The sequence below is a fragment of the Microtus pennsylvanicus genome, chromosome 6 (assembly GCF_037038515.1).
Source record: "Microtus pennsylvanicus isolate mMicPen1 chromosome 6, mMicPen1.hap1, whole genome shotgun sequence".
NCBI classification, from domain to species: Eukaryota; Metazoa; Chordata; class Mammalia; order Rodentia; family Cricetidae; genus Microtus; species Microtus pennsylvanicus.
Window position 1 is genome coordinate 97254797 of NC_134584.1, and position 23966 is coordinate 97278762.

The 23966-nt window shown below is 50.2% G+C and overlaps 1 protein-coding gene across 9 annotated transcripts in view; it reads right to left on the reverse strand.

Moving 5' to 3' along the window:
* The window catches only part of Kifc3 (kinesin family member C3), a 33131-nt gene extending 26778 nt beyond the window's left edge, over positions 1 to 6353 (reverse strand). For 6 of the 9 annotated variants that reach the window (XM_075976985.1, XM_075976986.1, XM_075976984.1 and 3 more), the window contains exons 1-2: positions 6233 to 6353; positions 2369 to 2579 (exon numbers count right to left, since the gene is read on the reverse strand). In XM_075976985.1, coding sequence (XP_075833100.1) covers positions 2369 to 2540 — 172 coding nt within the window. In that variant the 5' untranslated portion in view covers positions 2541 to 2579; positions 6233 to 6353. Of the gene's footprint in view, positions 1 to 2023; positions 2580 to 6232 lie in introns of those variants that run through there. The other 3 variants (XM_075976989.1, XM_075976990.1, XM_075976991.1) reach the window with 3 other exon arrangements.
* Positions 6354 to 23966: the final 17613 nt, after the last annotated feature.

Here is a 23966-nt window from a genome sequence, read left to right on the forward strand (position 1 = left end):
GGCTCCCCAGTTGCCACAGTGACTCTTGGGGTCCACACTTGTTCATCAGCTCCTCTGCAGAGAGCAACAAGAAGAAGCCAAGACACCGAGGGAACTGGACACAGGACACAGCTTTATTACCCGGGCTGCCTCTAGGTGGCAATTTCTCCCTTGCCTTCATTAAGACCAAACCCACACTGGGTGGCCTGGTCCCTACTGTTTCCAGAAGTGTACCCAGAAACAGCTAAAGGACATCCTCTGGGGCTCCTATTGGGGCAGGACACCCCGACCCCTTTTCAGCTTGGCCAGAGTGGGAAACAGTACTGGCCCCACTGTCAAATGCACAGCCACAGGCTGGAGAGATGGCTCAGCCACAGAACACAGGCTGCTTCTGCAAAGGACTGGTGTTTTGTTCCAGCACCCACACTGGGTGGTTCGCAACTGCCTGTAAGTCCAGCCCCAAGGTATCTGATACTTCTGAACTCTGTAGGTACCTGTATTCATGTATGCTTAACTATGTACAGATAAATACACATAACATAATTAAACTAATTTAAAAAAATCAATAAATGGAAGCTTTTTCATCAGGCGCAAGCTTTTAATCCTAGCAATCTGAAGGCAGAGGCAGGCAGATTTCTGTTAAATTCAAAGCTAGTCCAGTCTACAAAGCAAGTTCCAGGCAGCCTTAGTAAGACCCTGTGGGGGGGGGGGAATGCACAGCTACCCTGGGATAAACTAATAACCTGAGGGCATAACCCCATGGTGAGGATCAAAGAGGATTTAGGCACAGTGAGGACCCACAGATAACAGCCATTAGGACAGCAATTATCATCACAACTACTCAGGGAAGTGGAGGACATTCCCCTGGTAGGACAGGCAGAAAACCAGAGATCCTGAATCGTTAACAATATGCCTAGTGTCACCCAAGGCTTGTATTCAAACCCCATGTGCCAACCAACACTGGTTGATTACCACTTTCAGGATGACAATAAGACTAGCAGGGGATATTTGGAGAAGGCTGGGGTGCCCTTGTTGGCTGAGACTCTCTTAGGTGCCAAGCCTATGCCTGTCTGTCACAAATGGATTTCACTGAACCTTTATCTTAAGTTTATAAAGTGGCCAGAAGTCTCTAAAGTCACAGCACTCATTTTATACACACACACACACACACACACACACACACACACACACACACGAAGTAGATGAAAAGCTCAGTTTTCCAAGGTGAAATGTTTAGTTTTGTTTACCAGAAAAGCCACACTTACATCTATCACACCCTGGGGACAACCTTGTAGAGACCATCCGTCGCCCCTTTCCAACAACCAGCTGACTGACCCACAGAACCTCTCCTTTGCCTGAAGACTCCCAGGGTATAAGGGGGTGGCCAGCCTGGGGCAATCATAGAAGCTTGGAGAGCTGCAGAGCACTGCCTGGCTATCAATGGCAGAGTGAATGTGTTATGGTTAGAAAGGGAGACAGTAGGGATTTGTTATGAGCCCTCTCTGAGCCTCCGTGCATCCCCTCTTCTGTGTACTACGGGGCTTAGACCAAATGGTCTCAGGCCCAGAGGCCAGGACTGGCAATCTGAACACTTCTTCAGTAGGTCAGGAGCAAGCCCCTGAAGGCAGTTCTGGATAACCCTGCCTTCCCACACAGCTGAGGCACCCTGCCTACCTGCCCACACTGAGCTGGGGAAAGGGTCAAGGCAGCTCCTCACCCCCACACCCAGCTCCTACCCAGAACAGAAGAGCCGCTGGCTCCTTGACAGTCTCAGCACCTGGGACGTGACCCAGAAAGCTGATGGCTGACAGTTCCCTAGGGTACAGCAACGGCCCAGGCTCCAGGACCCTCTCACTATAGACCTCCTAGTAGGATCACTTAGAAGGCTTCATTGGCTGTCTGACACCTAAAACCTAAGGCCTGAAACGCAAAGTCCGCTGGGCAACACTCTGAGTAGTCTGCATTCACTCCTTACTCCCGGTCCAAGGCAGCCTGGCGGAATCAGGTGTCCGTGTTGAGCAGGGCGGTCAGCCCCTTCACCTACCTTGTTTACCGGCCTCCGGCTGACATTAGAGAGCACCCAAATTAGATCTCAGAGTCTCTGACCTGCTTCGGCTGGCGGGAACGTAGCTGATGCCGCAGTGGTACGGACTGTTAAAGTTTAACCGGCCCCAGCCTTCTCCTCCTCCCCGGCTGGACGCAGGGAAGGAGCACCCAGTGACGCTGAGCTGCGCTGTTCTCCACGCCCAGACGGCTCGGAGCTGCTGGCTACCCTGTAATTACCTGACAGCTCTGACTGAGTTTAGGAACCGCGAGAAACCTCAGTCTCATCTCGGGGATCTGGAGGAAGGAAGGGAAATGAAGAGGCATTCTAAAAATGCGGACTCACCAGTTCTCAACCTCCCCTGGCCGGTGTGTGGGAAAGGGCGGGCGGCTGGGCTGGCTGGGGCGGGGCGAGCCATCCCGGGTTTGGGCTTGGGCTCCTGGACCCGGCCCACTCTCCACAGGCCCCGCAGTGAAGGCGTGGCTCCCAAGTTCCACGTCCTGCGAGAGGGGACCATGGCCTGGGGCTCAGCAACCTCTTCTGGGTGCCGGGCAACCTGTGGAGAGAACAAGGGGAGAGGAGTTCAGGAGGCGTGGGTAGCCCACAAGCTGTGGTGTCCGGAGGGGTCTGCAAACAAGGGTCCCTTGCTACTCAGAATAGCAGCCCCAAGTGTAGCAACCCCTAAGGGCCCTGGGCTCACAGGAGGGTGCTCAGTACTGACTACGGCATTTCCCAGTGGGACTGGAGCAAGTCAGTGTGTCGGTCACTTGCTGTGAAGATCCACGGCAGGACACACTGGGGTAGCAGCCCCACGTGGGGGAATCTCGAAGCCTATGCTTCTTCCAAGCAGTGGTAAGTTTAATCTTTTTCCTCCGTGACATCTCATTTTCTAATTGCACTCAGCTGCTAGCTTAAGTCTCAGCCTTCAGGCTGTGTCCCAAGCCGGTGGCCCAGCAGCTAGTACTCCTGAGTATTAGCTTCACACTCAGGAGGGGCTCAGCCGGGGCTGGCTTAGGGCCAGGGGCAAGCTGGGTTTACATTCAGCAAATTCTCAGAGCCAGTTCATTCACACATTCACCTAACTCAGTATTGAGGGTGTGGCAGGCACCCTGCCAGGCATTCATTCAGTTCTCTTTCATAATCGTTTATTGAGTGCCTACTATGTGCCTGGCACTAGAAGTCATCTGATTGGGAGAAATGGGTCCTCAAACGTACAGTCAGAAGAGAACAAATCGTCAAAAAGCCTTCACAGCGTTAGGTAAAGGGTTATTGAAAGTGATGGTGCATGCCTTTAATCTTAGCACTCCAGAAGCAGAGATCTCTAGAGTTCAAGGCCAGCCAGGGCTATGTAGTGAAACCCTGTCTGAAAACAAACTTACAGATCACGAACAGGTTACAGGCAAGGGTAGAGAGGTGCGCCAGGAGCACCGGTCACTGTACTGACCACCTCCTGCCCTGCAGCAAGAACACGTGCTGAACTGGCTGTCTCCCCGACCCTCTCTGGCTCCCTGAAGGGAGGGGGCTCACAGGAGCTTTGCCCATGTGCTCCAAGATAGCTTACTAAATGAGTAATTAACCAAAGCCTGGAAAGGAGGACCAGCTAGCCACCAAGACTCAGAACTAGCGGGGCAGTGGTGGCACACACCTTTAATCCCAGCACTAGGGAAGCAGAGACAGGTGGACCTCTGTGAGTTCAAGGCCAGCCTGATCTACAAGAGCTAGTTCCAGGACAGTCAGGGTTGTTATACAGAGAAACTCTGTCTTAAAAAACCAAAAGAAAAAAAAAAGAAAAAGAAAGAAAGGAAGGAAGGAAGAATTAAAAAGACTCAGAACTAAAGGCCACCACTGCTAAAGGTGAGGACATAATCGGCAAAGTTGACCAAGAGGGAGGCAGTCTGAAGTAAGGGCAGGGCTGGGGTTGGGGGGCGGAGGTCAGAGGGGTGGCAGGAGCTGCCCAGGGCATGCAGAGTCCTCAGGAAGAGGCTGGACAGCAAGTAGGATAGTCAGGTGGCCATGGCAAAGTAAAAGAAACCCTAGAGGGAGCTGGGTGGGGTCTCACACCTACCATCCCAGCACTCAGAGGCTGCAAGTTCCAAGGTGGCTCAAGGAATTGGAGAAGGCCCAGGCAGCAGCTGCTTCCTTCTCTGAGGGAAGTTTAGCTAGGATGGGAGGGAGATGAGCTGAGACAGGGAGAAGTGGCATGTGGGGTAGACAGAGGGGCAGGAACAAAGCATCCAGAGGCAGAAAAAAAGCAAGACTCAGGGGTCAGAGACCAAAGACTTGAGATCTGATGTTGATGGGGCCAAGTACTGAAGACAGTGAGGTCATGGTCTCTTCCTTCCTTGACTGAAGACAATGTGGGGTACTCATTGGGAGGGGGACAGGAATGTAGGACAAACAGTCAGGAAGATGCTAATCCATAGAGTAGCCCCATACCGCTGATGCCTTGAGAGGAAGAAGCAAGAGGAGCAGATACAAATGCCCTCTCCGGGCAGCCTGGCACAGAGGTGGGCATAAAGCCAACCCTGCAGGCCAACGGGAGAAGATGGGAGGACCGTCCTCTGCAGGTGCTCCTACAGGTGAGGCCGTGTAGGAAAGAGGATTCCAGGGGTCCTCGGCTCAGTCTAGGATGGCAGAGGCAGGAGACCATATTTCTGTGCTATCAGGAAAGGAAGTTGGAGGGGCAGCCTGAAGAAAGAGGAAGGGTGTGTGCTAGATCCCTAAGAGGAAAAGGCAGCTGAATTTAGCAGCTGGAAACCCTGGTGTGAGGTCAGAATATTGAGGAATCTCAAGCAAGCCCAGGGTTCCAGGCCTAGCGGGAAGCACACACTCTCCTACACAAATGTTTGATCTGGGGTCCCGGGACCTCTACTAACTTGGAATTCATGGGGTAGAGCTAAAAGAGTGGTCCAGGCAGGCCTTGGCCCCGCCACCTAGGACAATTAATCATCTAGTCTTTGTCTGATCATCTCCATGTATAAAAGGACAAGCACTGTGCTTCACAGGTCTGGCATAAACATCAGACAGAGCACGTATGGAATGCTGGCATGTACAAAGAGCTTAGGATGCTGTCTTTTGGTGCATTCACCCATTGGTGGGTGAATGCAGAGGCCGGCTGGGGGATGGGTATTGCCTGCCTCTCTGGGTTTGGGCCAGGATGGTAGAGCTGCCCTCTTCCTGTCCTAGACCAGAGACCGTGCAAAGACTTCATAGTTGCTTGTTCTCCTGGGTGAGCATTTTTGGGGTGGCTAGCCTGGGCTAGGTTTCCCTTGGCATACAGAAAATGTTTCGGGGAGTCCAGATGACCCAGAGGGACAGCAGAACTCACCACCCCAAACCCTGAAGTCCAGCCACACAAATACGCAGAGCCATTCTGGGGCTGCATTCCTAGCAAATGACTCTCTCTGGCCAAGGAGACGGCTCCTTTATGAAGGGCATGGGGAAAAATCCTGCCAGGCTAGGAAGGGCACTCACCCAGTCTGGGGCAGAAGGACACTAAGGAAGGTGAAGCTAGGGTGGTCCCAATGCCCAAGCTTGAGACATGTATTAAGGGGAGTGGTGGCAGGGGTGACAAATGTACTCAAGAATTTAAATCTAGCTTCCTCTTTAAACTGTCTCAGGACCAGGCCTTTCACTATGTCAGGCAGAGTTCTGCTGTTACTTGCAGTAGAAAGGCTGAAGGGGACAGGCAGCTTCTGGGCTCCCCCTCCCTGTGGGGATTCCTCAGCTGCAGCTGTCAATGACTTGATTCGGCTGGGCTTGTGAGGGTTATCTCTGAGGCCTTTCCTCCTAACCTAGGGGCTGGCACACCCCACCTTGGGCCTGGCCAGAGAAAGCAACTACCCGAGGACACAGAGGGAGGGCCCAAACTGCAGCCTTCCTGGGAGTGACCCATGCAGGGGAAGGGGCGCGCTGGTTGATGCACAGCACCCAGGTAGGTTCTGTACATTCCCCACCAATGAGATCCTAAGCGGGTCTAGGCGACGCGACCCCAGAGGCCGTGCCACCCTCTAGCCCAGGTCCCAGAGAGATTCTGCGGTTGGACAAGGCAGTGGGACCCCACTCACAGGCGGGTCTCTGGGGCCCGGTCGCCGCACCCGCCGTGGATCGGGACAGAAGGGTTCCCGGGCAGGGTGGGCGCGGAGCCCACCAGGCGCAGCTGGGGGAGCCGGCGCCAGCCGGTCCTAGCCTGCCCGGACCCCGACTCACCGGCCTAGCGGAGACAGGATCCCAGTGTTGCCGCAGAGCCCAGGGCTCGGCCCGCTCCGGCCCGCCCGCGCGAGGCAGCTCCACGCCGCCGCCGCTGCCGCCGCCTCCTCGGCCCGCCCCGCGCCCGCCCCTCCCGCACTTTCCACAGGAAATGATTAACTCAGGCCGCGGCGCGTTCCCATGGCAACGGGCTCGGGAGGGGGCACGCTCACTCTCCCGCACGCGCCTGCCCCGGGCGCACGCCCCCTCTACTCCTACCCCCCAGCACAGGCTGGTAAAACTTACGTGCTCGCCCTCTGGTGCACGCGCCCTGGCACACCTGCCTGCGCCTTCAGAGCAGGCTCACACCCTCCGCTGCACACTTCACGTGCCTGCACACTCGCCCTTACCCAGCCCGCAGGAACGCAGGCCTCTTACTCCCACCCAGGTGTTAACGTTGGGAAAACGGTTACACTCACCCTCAAACGGTTTGTACTCCGCCTCTAACCCAGGTGCAAAAGTTTCACGCACTCCTGCTAAGATTCACACACATCCTGGCACACAGATTCACACCTTAAGAATACATTCTAGGGCTGGAGAGATGGCTCAGTGGTTAAGAGCATTGACTACTCTTCCAGAGGACTCAGGTTCAACTCCCAACACCCACATGGCTGTAACTGCAGTTTGAGGGGACCTGAAACCCATGGTAATGACACTAATGCATATTTTTAAAAAGACAAAAACCCGATATATTCTAACACACACATACTCTTGCACAGGAGATCAAGCATATAAACACATTCACCTGTTCTGCTACATGGATCTCTGTCTCTCTGTCTCTTGTCTGTCTCTGTCTCTGTCTTTCTCTCTGTCTTTCTCTCTCTCTCTCTCAGCCAGGCCTGCCACACTGCCTTTCCAGCTGCGCCCCTGCTCACCAGCCAATGAGCATCTTCCTGAGCAGCCTGCTTGGGGTTTGTTAAGGTAACACATTCCCTTAAGCTCCAGCCAAACAGCCCCCAATCTGTCTTTAAAAGCTCCTCCTGGAAGAGGCCTGGGGGAGAGCAGGCCCAGCCAGCCAAGAGAGACAGCTGACCCAGAGGAGCCACTCTGTTCTTTGTCTCCCAAACAGAGAAGCATTTATTTTAGCCACAGCATGCCCACTCGAGGGTGCAGAAGGAGAAAGTGGCACCGGAGCCTCTCCAACAGAGACTGCCAGTCCCCAGAGAACCTGAGGAGGGTGGGGGTCTGCCCCTTCAGGCCTCAGAGGGAACTAGAGAGGGCCGTGCAGCCTCAGATGGGTCTGTTTCCTACTTTTGCTGTTGAGATATGTGACTGGGAGTCAAGAATCTGGACCAAGACTGGGACAAGGACTTGGGCCCCACAGAATGTCCAGCACCAGAACAAGACAGTGAGACCACAGCTGGAAGCGGGCACTGTCTCCTTTATCGGAGGCTTTATTGGGTTGTCCATTAAAGTTCGAGTATAAAAGCAGAAACCTTGTTTTGCTTGAGGGTTGGGACACTGACATTAACTTCAGCATCCTTCTAGCAAAGCCAAAGTCAGGTTTATTATTATTATTAATAAAAACTTTTATTGTTCCCTTTTCTCCGATCACAAAAGTAATGGATGCGCATTGTAACCATAACCCCACCCGCTGGGAATAAATGCTGCCAACACTTTATTTAGTACGGCGTTTTTCCCCTGCACACATAATAGACACCATTTATTCAGAGTGAGCCTAGTGCCAGACACTGTGATGAGCTCTAAAGACACAAGATCCTGTTGGATCCTGCTCAGGCCGGTAGGTGGGTACATCCTATGTCCACTTGTTCAAGAGAGGAAAGGTTCATTGGAAAACTCAGAATGTGTCTGAGCTGAGGCTCCAAGTCCAGCAGAGGTGTGAGCATAGATACCTCCATAGGCCATAGGAAGTGCCCATCATGGAGAAAAGAAGATTGGGGCATTAGGAGAGCACATTCTTAAAATTCCAGCAAGGTTCTAGCTTGAAAAGTAAAAACAAATTGGTCATTGATTATGACTGATTTAAGAATTCACACCCTGCTGGTCTTGGTGGCCCAGGCCTGTCATTCTAGCCTTGGGGGAGGCTGATGAGGGGATTTAAGTTCAAAGTCTGCTGGTTACCGAAAGTCACCAGGAACTGCAAACCGACTCACTTTCCTGGGTGGTTTCACTAGAGGCTGCCAACTCTCTCCTAACCATGGGGAGAGTGAAAGATTTCCCAGGATCCTGGCTATGCTAACCAGGTCAGGCCTCCACAGCCCCTGGCCTTGATGCTTCCTGCCCACTGTAGAGATTGCACTCGGGCCAGATAAATAGGCAGCGGCCAGAATAGTAAACCTCGTAAGTATCCCAAGCAGCCAAGGGCCCAAGAGCTCTTCCCCAGAGGAAAGCGGAAAGAAGAATTGAGAAATCCCTGCCACGATTTTCTTTTCCTCTCTCCCCTAGTGGCCAAAGTCCACCACAGATAAGCAGACAAGGTTTTTCAATCTCTGGAAGTCCATTGGCCAGTGACCTCCAGCCTTCACAAACGCCCGGAGGCCTCATTCCTTTACAACCCCCCCCACCACCACCACCACCAATCACCACCTCCTTTATCTCATCAATTCTAGATGGCCTTCGAGTTCCACAAGTCCAACAAGCTGCCTTCCTCACCTTTCCCTTTCACTCCCAGGCTCCAGCAGGCAGCAGAAGACTCCCAGTCCCTAACAGTGGCACCTCCACCACCTGCACCACCAGGGCCATCGCTGTGGCCTGTCCTGTCAACACCACTCCCCCCCTGGAGGACAGGGCCCTTTCCAGACTTCACAACATCAAAAGCTTCAGTCCAGTGTCTGGCAGCACAGACTTGATAACTGAGTAGACAGGGGTCAGTAGGATTCAGAGAGCAGGATACAGGAAACACACCCAAATAGACTTCCTCCTGTGCAAATGAAGGATCATTCCTTCTGTCTAGAAGGTTTTTTAAACTGCTGTTCCAGCATGGTCTGAAAGAAGCCCCCCCCCCCCCCCCGCCTCTGGGGAAAGTTATCATCTTCCTGCTGGAGAAACTTCGTTTTATTTGGGTTATGTTTGACAGCGTGGGGGAGGATGGACTTGCAGTGTTGCCCAGACTAGCCTCAAACTCCTAGGCGGAAGCAATCCTCCTCCCTCAGCTTTCCAAGGAGCACATCATACGCCTGTACCCAGCACATGTAAGGAGCATACACGCCTGTACCCAGCACATGTAAGGAACACATATGCCTGTACCCAGCACATGCACACATACATGTACACATGTGCACATGCCTCTGTACCCAGGTAACAGACCCTTGAAGCAAGAGAACATGCTAGAGTTGACTCTCGAATTAAGTGGTCCTACTGAATGAAACTCACATCTTCCAATACTCCTGAAGTTGTCCATCATGAACACGGGAGGCGGGGGGGGGGGGATTCCAGAAGGAAGGGGGTGCGGGTGCAGGTCTCCTGATCCTTGTGTGTCCCCACTTTCTAAAAGCCACAGTAACAGGAAGAAACAATCCTCACATTTTTCAGGAGACTCTACCGGAAGCAAGACAACCTTTGCCCCATCCAAGCCTAACTTTGAAATTCTCAGACCTCCTGGACTTTTACCATTTGCCCAGAGGCCTCATTAAATGGGCACTCCCCAGCTCCCACGAAGGTGGTTAAAGATCTACCTTGGGCCTGCTGAGGAATTTGGCATCCAAACAGAGGTTTTCTCACCCTTATCATGTCTTGTAGTCTAAAAAATGAGAGGAATGCAAATACTGGGGTGATAATGTATTTATGTGCCGGGTAATAAAAAGATTTAGCATGACTGACCCTAGAAGGGTGTGTGTGTGTGTGTGTGTGTGTGTGTGTGTGTGTGTGTGTGTTCACCTTTAATCCCATAAGCACCAGGCAATAAAAAGATTTAGCAAGAATGACCCAGAGAAGGTGTGGTGTGTGTATGTGTTCACTTTTAATCCCAGCACTCTGGAGGCAGAGGCAGGTGGATATTTGAGTTCCAGGTCAGTCAGGGCTACAGAGTGAGATCGTGCCTCAAAAAACAAACAAATAATTAAGTAAAAACAAAGAGCGATCCTGGGCGAGGCAGTGAAGAAGCCCTGCTCTCCCACCGGCCTCCCAGACTCCTAGCTCCTCCCCTACTCTCTGGCTTCACTTCCTGTTCCCAGTGCCTGACTGCTTGATCGAGGCCATCTGTGCCTCGGTGCTCCCGTTTTCATTTCTTGCTCATTAGTCTCTCCCTGTTGGAAGTTTTGATGTTTGGTTGGGCCTGAGCAGGCCCTATCGTCTTTTGAAACCTTTTAGAGGTACTTCAAGAAGGTTCCTTAGATAAAGGAATTTGCCACCAACCCTAACTTCGATCCCTGGCACCCACAGCAGTAGGAAAGAACTGACTAACACAGACTATCCTCGGACCTCTCCAGTGTGCCATGGCATACACATGCTCCCACATACATACACACATACACAAAAATGGATTTTTGAATGGGAGGGGCTAGGGAAATGGGTGAGCAGTTAAGTAATTGTCTCTCTTGTAGAAGTCCAGAGTTCAGTTCCCAGCACCTGCATGTGGTTCATAAGCCACAGTAACTCCAATTCTGGGGATCCAACGCCCTCTTCTGACCACTGTGGGCACTGCATGCATGTGATACACAGGCATACACACAGGCAAAACATTCACACACATAAAACAAAGGAAAAGCTATAAAGCTTTTATCTTGTGATAGTGACTTGCTATGTTGCCCTCTTTCCCAGGCTCAAAACTCAAAACCCTGGGTTTAAGAAATCCTTCTGCCACCAGCTCCAAATGCTTGGGGTTTGCAAATATGTACAAAAGACTAATTCTTTAAAAAATGTATAATTATAACAGAAGTTGATAGAGTTTGGAAAAGTCCCCAAGACCCTTTATTAGGTCACTGTTCTAGATTTTTCTCCCTGGTAATGGACTGTGAGAAGAAAGCAATCTATAACAAGAGGGACAGAGACAGTGGTTAGACGTGGGCTCAGAGGCCAGGAGCATGGAGACCTGAAGCCCAGCTTAGGGTTCCTCCTCCCTGGTTATTCTTGTACCGAACCAATGATGTGCTGTGGAATAGAGGAGGGAGCGAGTGCCATTACACGGGACCAGCAGCATCAAAATGCACATTGCAGGTGACAGGAGACAGGCTGGAGGCCATATTCTACTTTAGACTCTCAGCTTTAAATTTTTCCCATGTAATTCTTTTGTTGTTTCTCAACAAGAGTCTTGCCATATAGCCTAGGCTGCCTAGGACTGGCAATCCTGCCTCAGATTCCTGGGATTACATCAGTGCTGCCACACCTGGCTACCACATCACTTTTTAAAAGACCTGCTCTTCTCTGTGAGCCCCATTAAGGCTGAGGTTCCGATCCCATGGTCCTCGTGACAGTAATCATTGCATTATTTTATTCGGGGTACTGGAAATCTCACACATTCTGCCCAAGCTCTGCCCCTCGCCCGTCTACCACTGTCTTATTTATTCATTTTGTTTTTTGAGATAGGGTCTCATGTACTCCACAGATTGGCCTCAATTTCATTTTGTAGCTAGGTATGCATGGCCTTGAACTCTTGATCATCCTGTCTCTACCTCCCAAGTACTGAAAAGACAGGCATGTACAACCTTGCCTGGCTAATTGTTGTTTTGGAAACTGGGTTTCTCTGTGTAGCCTTGGCTATCCCGGAACTCACTCTGTAGACTGGGCTGCTGACTTTGAACTTACAGAGATCCACCTGCCTCTGCCTCCTAAGTATTGGGATTAATGGTGTGTGCCACCACAGCCCAGGCTGCCTGGCTAAATTATTACCTTATTTGTTTTGAGAATCTCCTGGAGCCAAGGTTGGTTTCGAACTTGATGTGAAAGCTTTGAACGCCTGTTACTACCCATCTCCCCAAAGCTCCCCTTTTCATTTTTTATGAAGAACATGCTCTCCACACTCCCTCCCCTAAACCCATGCATTCCTCTGGGGCAGGAGTAAGGAGTGGGGGCTATTAGCTTCAGGGAATCTTCTGGAACAGAGCCTGAGCATTTTGTTGTTGCTTGTTACACATTACCGATTGTCTTCCAAAGGGCTGCACCAAATTTACTCTGCTGTTGGTAGCGCTTTTTGAGAAGAACCATTTTCACAGGAATTTACCTTCCCTTGAATCTGACTGTGCTTCCTGACAGGTTCTCTGCGGAGGCACACGAAGAGACGGCTGAGCGATGGTTGTCAAGAGCAGGGTGTGTCTGGCTGGCAGAGCCTTCAGGTGCCGAAGCCCTAGGTGTTTGTCATCAGAGCTGGGAAGGTTTGGCTAAGGTCACTGGCTCAGGCTCCCCTTCCCCACCTGCTCTTTTGTCTCTGCCACCTTCCCAGGTGGTTGTGTGACATCCCATCAACACAGGGAAACCCCGAATGGAATACTGGTTTCAGGCAGCCACCAGCAACATCGTTCCTGCTCCCATCTTACCCTGACACTACATTCGGGTTTCTTGCAAAATGTCAATTACTCCTAGAAAGGAAACCCCTGGGGGCTGGGGCCAGGGGTGGCACCAGGTCAAGGAAACTTCATTCTTCCAGAACACAATGCTCCAAGCCTGACCACCCTGCCAATCTGTGGCATGACTGCCTCAGCATCGCCTGAGTGAGGCCACCACTGCCAGCCCCTCCCTGTAGCCTGTCCTCCTCCTCTGGGGGTGGCCCTTGTTTGCAAACATCAACGGAAGTTTTGACGCTGCTGATTAACCAGCCTCCCACGGCACCCAGTTCTTAGTCATCCCCACAAGTCCCAACCTTCCACATGGGATTTGCGGGCATCCAGGTAACAGGGAAGAAATAACAGGGATCCCTGTAGTTTCTGTAGCTTCTGTATTTCATTGGGGGTGGGGGGATGAACTTCCACCATCCTCACGGTCAAGATGAGCAGGTCCTGGAGCGCCTGTCATCTGCCTGAGGACAAGCATCCCAGCACAGCCTGGACCCTACCTGTCCCTCTTACCTCATCCTATGGGGGTATTGCAGCAAGGTGGGGAAACTGAGGTGCTACATTGTAAGAATGGCTGGGGGAGGCCCATGAATATATATTGGGGGGACACTGTTGGGAGGTATCTTAGAAAACTGTAAAAGGGGAACACTTTAGGACATAAGCTGGTCCCCAGCCCACTGTCTGGATCCCTACGCTTTGGTTGTCTTGTCCCCACTCCCTAGTAAAAAAAAAAAAAAAAAAAAGCAGAGAAGAACAGGCTGGCGATCCTTCTAGCATTGCAGTGACAAAGAGGACAGCTGACCACTCAGGATGGTTGTAGTTGAAAGGCAGGGAGAAGAAGGCCAGAAGAAAGAGAAACCTACCCAGACGTCAGCCAAATATGCCATTAAGGTTTGCCTTCTTAGCAGAGGGCTCAGCCCCTAGTCGTCCTCCAGTGATCTCCCATATGCCCCAACTCTAGGGCAGGAGAAGGGTGTGTATGAAGTCACCCAAAGAGCAGGCAATAGTGACAGTGGCCAACTAGGACCAAGAGTACTCCTACCCGGGCTTCTACTGTTTGCTTTTCTGGGTACCCCAGTATATGTAGACCTGGGGTGGGGATGAGGTGAAAATCCCTCAGGGATATGAGCAGGAGAGAGCTGGTGGATCAGGACAGGGCCTGAGCTGGAATCTCTGCAGCAGGGCGCACAGCTCACTCCAGAAGGGAGTCAGACACACGTGCAACCCCCAAAGGTCACTCACTGTTGGTGCGCCCCATCTCTATGACAACCCTGGGGACTATTGATAGGTATAGCCCTCCCAAGAACAAGGCCAGCTCAAACTTGACCCCAAGCCAGTGGTACAGGTACACAGGGCAACATTGACCAGTAAGAGGCTGGAGATAACTCCATCCTGGATGTTAGGGCACTTCCTGTTGAGAGAGAATCCCAGGGTGTCTAAATCTCCCTAGAAGACAACCCAGAATGCACCTGTCCTGGCCAGACCTCTGATCTACACTAGCTCATCCTCATGGCCCAAAATCAGTTACCCCAGACAGGCCTCCCACCACACAGACCTGGCCTCTCAAATCCCCTCCAGGGCCAGTGGGTGCAGATGGCCAGTCCCAGGGAGACTCTCTTTGTCTCTTTGGAAAGATGCTCTTTGGACACTCTTGCCATCTTTGAAGCCTCAGGCCCGGTCAAACCCACACGGCTGCCAAGCCCTTTCGTGGCCGAAATTGAGATTTTGCTACTCTGAAGCTTGCCTCCAGCTTTGTACCCAGAAACTCCTGGGAGCCCACTGCAGCTTCCCTATAGGCTCAGCGCCCTCATAGCCTCTGTAATATGTGCTCAGAGGAAAGACACCTTGAGCGCTCAGGGACTCAAGGAAGCTGCGAGTCGTAGCCAGAGGGTTGGCCAGAGTGTGCTCACACTAAAAACCTCGCTGGTCAGGCTGGCAGAGGGAGAGGAGAGCACAGCACAGGTACATACTCAGAACGCACCTTCCGCGTGTGTGTGTGTGTGTGTGTGTGTGTGTGTGTGTGCGCGCGCACGCGCGCGCACTTGTGCACGCACACACACACACTGGAATGGCTCCCAGGCAGGCTAACTTGGTGCTTCACACCTCACAGAGCAGACCTTGCCCCATGGTCACTCCATAGCAGGCCCTTTTGTCATGTGACCACCCATGAAACTATCACCTGGGGGGGTTTGAGTAATGTACCCCCAGGCTCATGGGGTGGTGGTGTCTGGTGAGATTACTGGAGGAAGTTCACCCCTGGGGGTGGGCTTTGGGAGTTTATAGCCTTGCCCCACTTCCGGTTCACTCCCCGGTTCCTGTTTGCAGTTGAGATGTGATCTCTCAGCTTCCTGATTCAAGTCATCCTGTCCTGATTCCATGTCACCCCTGCTATTAAGGATTCTAGTCATCTGGAACTATAAACCGAAATAAATTCTTCTGGAAGTTGCTTTTGGTCGTGGCATTTTTGCCACAACAGAAATGTAACTAACACAGCTCTCCTCCTTGAGGCCTCCCTGACACCACCCAGTGAGAAGTCACAGGATTTCCTTCCCAGTGCTAGAATGTGAATGAGGGGACCGCTCACAGTCTCCTCTCTGTCAGACTAGGACTCCCTGATTCAGACAGCTCCCCACCCGTGTGGTGTGGCTTTGGGCACGGCAGCTAGCCTCTCTGAGCCACAATGTCATAGGTGAGCACTATTCACTGAGCATTCACTATGTGCTAACCCTTAAAGCATTTGGTGAGTGAGTACTTGTCATAGCTCTCTTTAGTCATTAAGTTCATCCAGCCGAGAGCCACCTGAGAAAGGAGTCCCGATTAAGGTGTTGTCCCTATCAGACTGGCCCATGGAAATGCCTGTGAGAGATGATCTTGATTAACTATAGAAGAGCCTAGCCACTGTGGGCAGTCCTATTCCATGGGCAGGTGGTCCCAGGTGGTACGAGAAGGCTAGCCACGCACGGGCCTGCCTATGAGTCAGCAACAAGCAGTGTCCCCCATGATTTCTGCCCTAACTTTCCCCAGTGATGGACTAGGACCCAGAAACAGAAGCCAGGAATCCTTCCCTTGCACTCGCTGTGTTTTGCCACAACAACAACAAGGAAACAGGAATAGTGCTATTTAGCCATGTTAGAGATGGGGCATCCCTGTTGCTAAGGAAACAGGAATAGTGTTATTTATCCATGTTAGAGATGGGGCATCCCTGTTGCTAAGGAAACAGGAATAGAGCTATTCATCCATGTTCAAGATGGGGCATCCCTATTATGAAGACCATCACTATTCTCACCATTTACCAACCTTCCTGCTACCAAGGTTAGCACTCAGTTCACCTCAGATTCAGGCCTATGAGATGGCTCAGCTCAGCAAGCAAAAGGCACCTGCTGCCAAGTCTGACCACCTGAGTTCAACCCCTAGGACTTCCATGACGGAAGGGGAAAACTAACTCTCACAGCTAGTCCTCAATGTATGCCCCACGGCACATGTGCACACACATGCACACAGCCCAATTAAATAGAGTAGATCAAAATTAATTCAAAAATGTTTTAAAGACACTCAAGAAAATGCAAATAAATAAGTAAGTAATAAAGATGTCCAGTTGGTTGAGTGTGGTAGCCATGTCTTTAATCACAGAAATCTGGAGGCAGGGGTGGGAGTTTGAGGCCAGCAGGGCTACATAGCGAAATCCTGACTGATTAAAGAAAAGAGAATTTTTTTTCCATTTTGTTTATTTATTTATTTATTTATTCATTTTTTTTGAGACAGAGTTTTTCTGTGTAACAGCCCTAGCTGTCCTGGAACTAGTTCTTATAGACCAAGGCTGCCCTCGAACTCACAGAGATTCGCCTGCCACTGCCTCCCAAATTCTGGGATTAAAGACATACCACCAACGCCTGGCAGAAAAGAGAATTTTTAATAACACTCTGATTCTGTGAAATTCAAATGAAGGTAGAAGTGAGGGGGGTTTACCTGGGAGTAGTATAGAAACATCCCTGTACGAGCTGGGCACTGCCATATTTGGAGCTTCCAGCCACAGTATCTGGAGACCTGAGCCATGTGCTTCTACCTCTCCCCTCAGCCTTGTCTTCGCCACATCTCTACCAAATCCAGCTGTGCAGTGAGTAAAGCCAGAGGCAAGCAGGCTGGCTGGATCAGCTGTGACAGAGCCTTGAGTGTCTCAGGCCCATCAGTAACCATGGTTGCTCTGTGGTGCTGTTGCCAGCTCAAGCCTTAGGGACAGGACACCTCATACCTCTGGACTCCAAGATCTACGCCACCCTGTTTTCTGTCTTTGTGTGTGCGTTATTCATGTATGTGCTTACATGTGTGTGGGTGCATGTGTATACATGCATGTGGAGGCACTAGGTTGAGATAGGGAATCATCCTTAGTCAGTCTCCACCTTATTGAGGCAGACTGTCTGATCTGAACCCAGAAGATAACGACTTGGCTTACCAGCGTTGCTCCCCCTTTTGGGTACTGGAATTACAGGTGGCCCACTCTGCCCACCTGACATTTACACAGGTTTGGGGTTCTGAAGCCAGTCCTCATGTTTGCCCTTCAAACACTATCTGCTGAGCCACCTCTCCAGCCCCTCTCCAGTGTCTTACAGTCACTTGTCTCCCCAGCCGCCTCTCAGAAGCCCCAGGAGCTCTTTTCAAGGTTCTCTTCCCATAGTTTCCAAGCCAACTATGCTAAACCACATCAGCTTCCTGTCCTTGCTCTCCTGCTAGGACACCCTTCAAGGCTATGATGATACATGACCCCCTCCCCAGGAGGTACAGGTTCCAAATCTGAGATGCAAGAGTCTTGGGTCAGCATGGGCTACATAGAAAGACCCTGTCCCTGTCTCAACCTACCACTAAAATAAAAAAAAAAAAAAGAGGGGGGAGGAGGGAGGAAAGAGGGGGGGGGAGAGAGTGAGAGAGAGAGAGAGAGAGCAAACAAGCCCAGCCTGCTTTGATCCAGTACTCAGAGGGCAAAGGTGGAGGCAGTGATCTCCGAGTTCAAGGCCAATCTAGTCTGCCACAGCCAGAGCTACACAGAGAAACCCTGTCTGGAAAAATAAAACAAAAACAATCCCTATACAAGTGAGGAAAGCCAAGTCCCTAAAAGATGGCCTGGGGCCAACAAGATGATTTAGTGAATGGAGGTGACCGCTGCCAAGGCTGAAGACCTGAAGTAGACCCCACATGATGGGGGACAAGAACTGACTTTCACAGGTTGTCATCACACACACACACACACACACACACACACACACACACACACAATTAGTCAGTTTAAAAAATTGTGACCAGGACAAGAAGGACTACTAGATGGGGATCTTCTGAGGTTGTTTTTTTCCACAGCCCAGTTGATCTCCCTCCTCCCGCTGTCAACCCAGGGGTTCCCCCTCTGTCTGTGGGAGGAAAATCTCTGAGATCCAACCTTAGTGTCTGAGCAATCTGGGCTGAGAGTCAAGGGCTCTGGCCACCGTCACTGAGGAGACCTGCTCCCATTTCTGAGGGCCCTGTGAGTCACACTGGCATCACAGGTTAGCAGCCTGAGCTGCCTCACAAAACCACAACAGACTGCATGGTGACAGCTCCGTGCTGGAAGAATGTTGTTGCCAGACAGGTTTATGAAACATCCCAGCTCCGAAACCAGGCTGGGTTGCTGCTGTGTGGGGCGGTGTCTGGGACAGCCCCCACCCCCTCATACAAGGATACATGCAGGACCCTTAACCTCAACACACCCTCTGAGGGCTCGAAGAAGCCAGTTAGCACCTCTGAGCTTTTGGGATGCTCTGCTGGCAAAGGTGCCTGTTGCCAAGTCTGATGACCTGTAGCTCCCCAGAACCCACATGGTGGAAAGAAAGAAGTGACTTCCATAAGTTGTCAATTGTTCTCCATACATGTATCATGGCATATCCCCCAGAATAAATATTTTTTTTTAAAAGAAGTCAGCCACCTCCTCCAGACAAGGCAAAGCGGGGTGGGGGTGGGGTGTGTGACCCCAGGCCATCATCCTATGCCACTCTGATAAGTTGTAGGGTCAGGGAGGTTGGAGAACTCCCTAAAGGAGTCTGTAGGTATTGTGGCCAATCTTGAGCCTTGAATACTGAGGATGGTGACAGCAATGACAACTGACGACCCTAGTCCCTTGCCGAGGTGGACTCTGCTCAGCACATTCCTGTGTCACACTAGGAGAGTCTCGAGGCCCTGAAACAAAATTTCCACAAAGCAAGTAGCTAAAAATGACTGTCCCAAAGGCTGAGGTCACCAGACAAGCAGGGTCCTGCTTCTTGGTCTGGCTCTAGCAGGGAGCCCTTGCTTCCATGGTTGTTGTAACAATCCTTGGTTTTCCTTAGCTGGAAGATGGAGTACTTCTTGCCTGTCCCTGCCTCTTTCTCAGACTCTGAGCTTCTTTCGTGTCCAGAGCTCCCTGTTCTTAGAAAGACACTGACCATTTCATACTCAAGGGCCTACTCTAATCCAATATGACCTCAAGTACACCTGCAAAGGCAAAGATTGTGTTTCTAATAAGGTCATTGTCACTAGTTCAGGGCACATACATTATTCAGCCCAATATATCACATGTTAATTCTCTCAACACACCTGCTCCTGATCCTACCTGCATCACACAGACAAGAGACTCAGAGAGGTTAAACAATCATCCAGAGGCCACACAGCCACCCCTGGGGATCTGGATGAGTCCTAATGATGTCATCCCTCCCTTCCTCACATCAGCCACAAAGGACCTCCTGTGCAACCTTGAGGGGCTAGGCTTACGAGTTCGCAAAGGAAATGGGGGGGGGTGTGGAGGAACCTCATTCATTGGCCAAGTTCATACAGTGAACAAAGGGCAGGTCTTTTGGGTCTAGGGCCAGCACACATGATCGTGTAGGCTGTAGCAGGCAACCTAACAGGAGCATTCTGTGACTGTACTAAGCCAGTCGAGGCTACTGACCCAGCATGATCAATGGCATTACTGTGTTTGTTGGTAACAATCACAATTGCTACACCTGCCAAGTTCATCAAGGCTCCAGCTGGCCTCCTTAGGTGCCAGTGGAGGTCTGACCGAGAGTCCATGAGAAGGGCTTCAGAGAGTGGTTAAGCACATTCTGCCTTTGCAGAGGACCTGAGTTCAGTTCCCAGCACCCTCCTTCAGGGGATCTGACACTTCCTTCTGGCCTCATGGGCACCATGCACACATTCTCATGTGTAAACACAGAAACAAACCTTAACAAACAAGAATCCATGAGACACGGACACAGTACACACACATGTATTCCCAGAAGTACAAAGACCAAGGTGAGAAGCACACAAGTTTGAGGCCAGCCTGGGCTATATAAGGTGACCTGTGATGTGGGAGTGTCATCTATCTATCTGTGGCTTTCATTGGTTAATTTATAAAGAAACTGCTTGGCCTTTGATAGGCCAGCCCTTAGGTGGGTGGAGTAGACAGAACAGGATTCTGGGAGAAAGAAAGCCGAGTCAGGCAGTCACCATAGCTCTCCTCTCCGAGATGGATGCAGGTTAAGAATATTCCTGGTAATATGGTGCTACACTTATTAGAAATGGGTTAATCAAGATGTGAGAGTTAGCCAGTAAGAGGCTAGAGCTAATGGGCCAAGCAGTGTTTAAAAGAATACAGTTTCTGTGTAATTATTTTGGGTAAAGCTAGGCAGTGGCCAGGAGCTGAGCACGGGAAACAGCCCGCAGCTCCTACTACAGACCTGGGGTTTTTTTGTTGTTGTTTGTTACTATTATATGTGATTATTAATACATAAAATGAATTTCCAAATTGCCAAATGATTTAACAGGCCTTGCTTCACGGATATCTCCAACAGCAGTCAAAACACTTGGCTGACTTTTAACTCTCACGAATGCCGTTTTAATAATATATTTTGATAATACCAGAGCCTAACATGCTGACTAGTAAGTTGTACAGATTCAATTAGGGCTTTGGCAGCCACTGTGTCATTAATGGATTTTTGGGATTACATGATATTGGATACTCTCTCAGGCCCTGCTCTGACCTGCTGCAAGACTCAGGCAGCTCTTATCTCCACTCCAGGTCTCTCTGTTGCCTTCAAAATAAAAGACTAAAGATGAAACTTAGAAGTCTTATCTCCAGATTAAATCCCTTCCTTTTAGTCCCCATCATTTTCATATACTTTCTTCTGTTTCTGTTATTGCTCTATGATGCAGGCATACCTCAAGTTCACCCTGTAATCCTGGATGACCTCAAACGCAAGGCCATCCTCCTGCCTCCAGCCTCCTGAGTGGTGAGATTACAGGTAAGAGCCGCAATACATGGCTAACTTTCACTGACTTTTGTTTGTTTTTTAAAGGTCCCAGTGCTTTCCCGTGGAGCTTACAACAGATTCCTCTTTGTACCAACCAGGCTGGCCCAATGACATGATCCTCTTCCAGTTAACTTCAGCCACAGATTCCCTCCTGATCCCCAGACATGTCACCGGACCGCTGTACTTGCTGTTCCTTCTTCCTGGGATGCCATTCCCTGTACCCTGGGTCATGCTAGCTAGTTCCTTATGCTTAGAATCCCAACTCAACTGCCCCCTCCTGAGCCCTAGAGTTGGGCAGAGGCCCCAGTCACTCTCCATCATGTCCAGGTATTGTCATTTCCTAGTGCACTTGCTACCACCTGCAATTACCCTGTGTGTCTGTCTCTCTTGCTTCCCAGTTGTCTTTCTTCCATGAAGCAAAGGCTTCTGGCCTCATTCTCTGCTGCCCTCAGCACCTGCCACACTGCCCAGCACATGCTAGGTCCTCAATGAATGGTCGCTTAATGAATACGAGTCTGGTAGAGAATGCAGAGACCCAAAGACCAAACGGGTGTGTGTCATCCGGAGACTGGCCCAATAGTGTGAGGCCCAAGTGGAAGCCGCTCTGGACATTTTGGCAAATTTGGCAAAGTAGAAGCAGGGGCTGGGCCTCCACCAAGCGGAAGTCTGTGACTAGACCTAATTGGGGGTGGGCATGGCTGCGTCTTTGGAACAGGCTTGAACAGCCTGACTTGCCATAGTCTGTTGTAAGCTCCACGAGAAAGGCTGCAGCTTTAGTCGGGATTAGAAAGAGAAGCCAGGTGACCCTTGGCTCAAGGTCCAGCTATTGTTAGGGATACCGACTAGGGAAGAGCTCCTTGGTCTATGTCGCCATGCATAGCGCACAACAGTGACTTGGATTAGGTGGCAGAGGCGTGAAGTTCAGAGATGAAATGTGTACCCAACCAGTCATTCTCTGGGCCCTTGTGCTGGAGCCTCTCCAAGGGGCTGAAGGCTAATTGTGTCCTCTTTCTTGGAGGTCTGAGGAAAGTACAGAGATCTTTCTGTCTCTGAGGGTTCGTAGGGAGAAGGGGCAGTATGGGTAAGAGATATCTTAGGACCTCTTAAAGGGTTCAGAGGGGCTGGGGAATGGTGGCACATGCCTTTAATCCCAGGTAAAGGCAAGAGGATATATATGAGTTTTAGACCAGCTTGGTCCATCGTGGGAATTCTAAGCCAGCTATATTGGTGAAACCCTGTCTCAAAAAAAAAAAAAAAAAAACCAATGATGATAATAATAAAAGAGTGCATCAAGTCCAAATTATTAAAGACCTCAACATAAAGCCAGCCACACTGAATCTTATTGAAGGGAAAGTGAGATGTACGCTCGAACACACTGGCACAGGGAACCATTCCTGAATATAAGCCCAGCAGCACAGACACTGAGAGAAACAATTAATAAATGGGACCTCCTGAAACTGAAAAGCTTCTGTAAAGCAAAGGACACGGTCAACAAGAAAAAACAACAGCCTACAGAATGGGAAAAGATCTTCACTAACCCCACATCAGACAGAGATCTGATCTCCAAAATATATAAAGAACTCAAGAAATTGGTCATCAAAAGAACACATAATCCAATAAAAAAAATGGAGTACAGACCCAAACAGAGAACTCTCAACAGAGGAATCTAAAATGGCTGAAAGACACTTAAGGAAATGTTCAACATCCTTAGTCATCAGAGAAATGCAAATCAAAACAACTCTGAGATTCCATCTTATACCTGTAAGAATGGCCAAGATCAAAAACACTGATGACAACTTATACTGGAGAGGTTGTGGGGGAAAAGGGAACACTCCTGCATTGCTGGTGGGATTGCAAGCTGGTACAGCACCTTTGGATGTCAGTGTGACGATTTCTCAGAAAATTAGGAAACAACCTTCCTCAAAGACCCAATAATACCACTTTTGGGTATATATCCAAAGGGTGCTCAGTCGTGCCACAGGACATGTGCTCAACCATGTTCATAGCAGCTTTGTTTGTCATAGCCAGAACCTGGAAACAACTTAAATGTCCCTCAATCGGAGAATGGATTAGAAAAATGTGGTACATTTACACAATGGAGTACTACACAGCAGAAAAAAATAACGACATCTTGAATTTTGCAGGAAAATAGATGGAGCTAGAAAACATTATTTTGAGTGAGGTAACCCAGATACAGAAAGACAATTATCACATGTACTCACTCATAGGTGGTTTTTAAACATAAAGCAAAGAAAGCCAGCCTACAAACCACAATTCCAGAGAACTTAGACAACAATACAGACACTAATAGAGACTTAAATCGATATAATCTACATGGGAAGTAGAAAGTAGAAAAAGACAAGATCTCCTGAGTAAACTGGGAGCTGGGGACCTTGGGGGGAAGATTGAAGTGGGGAGGGAAGAGGCAGGGAGGGGAGCAGAGAAAAATGTAGAGCTCAATAAATATCAATTAACACCCCCCCAAAAAAGAGAGTTTTGTTCTGTATCCCAGGCAGGACTCAAACTCAATCTGCCTTCCTCAATAGATATCAATAAAAAAATTAAAATAAAAAGAGTTCAGAGGAAGCCGGGTTCATCCCAGCACTCAGAGGCAGAGCTCTATGAGTTTGAGGCTAGCCTGGTCTACAGAGGGAGTTCCAGGACAGCCAAGGCTACACAGAAAAACTCTCAAAAAATTGGAGAGGGGAAGGGAGGGGGTGGGGAGGGGAAGGGAAGGGAAGGGAAGGGAAGGGAAAAGAAGAGAAGAGAAGAAAAGAGAAGAGAAGAAAAGCGAAGAGAAGGTGCTCAGAGGAAGGGAGAGAGAAGAAAAGTTTAGATGTTTAGATAGCTGTAAAGGAATGAGAATTCAAGAAAAGCTTGATTCTGGGGGCTGGGTATCCAGGAACTTTTGTCTTCTTTTGAGATGGGGTCTTTTTGTAGCTCAGCATGCCCTTGAATTCT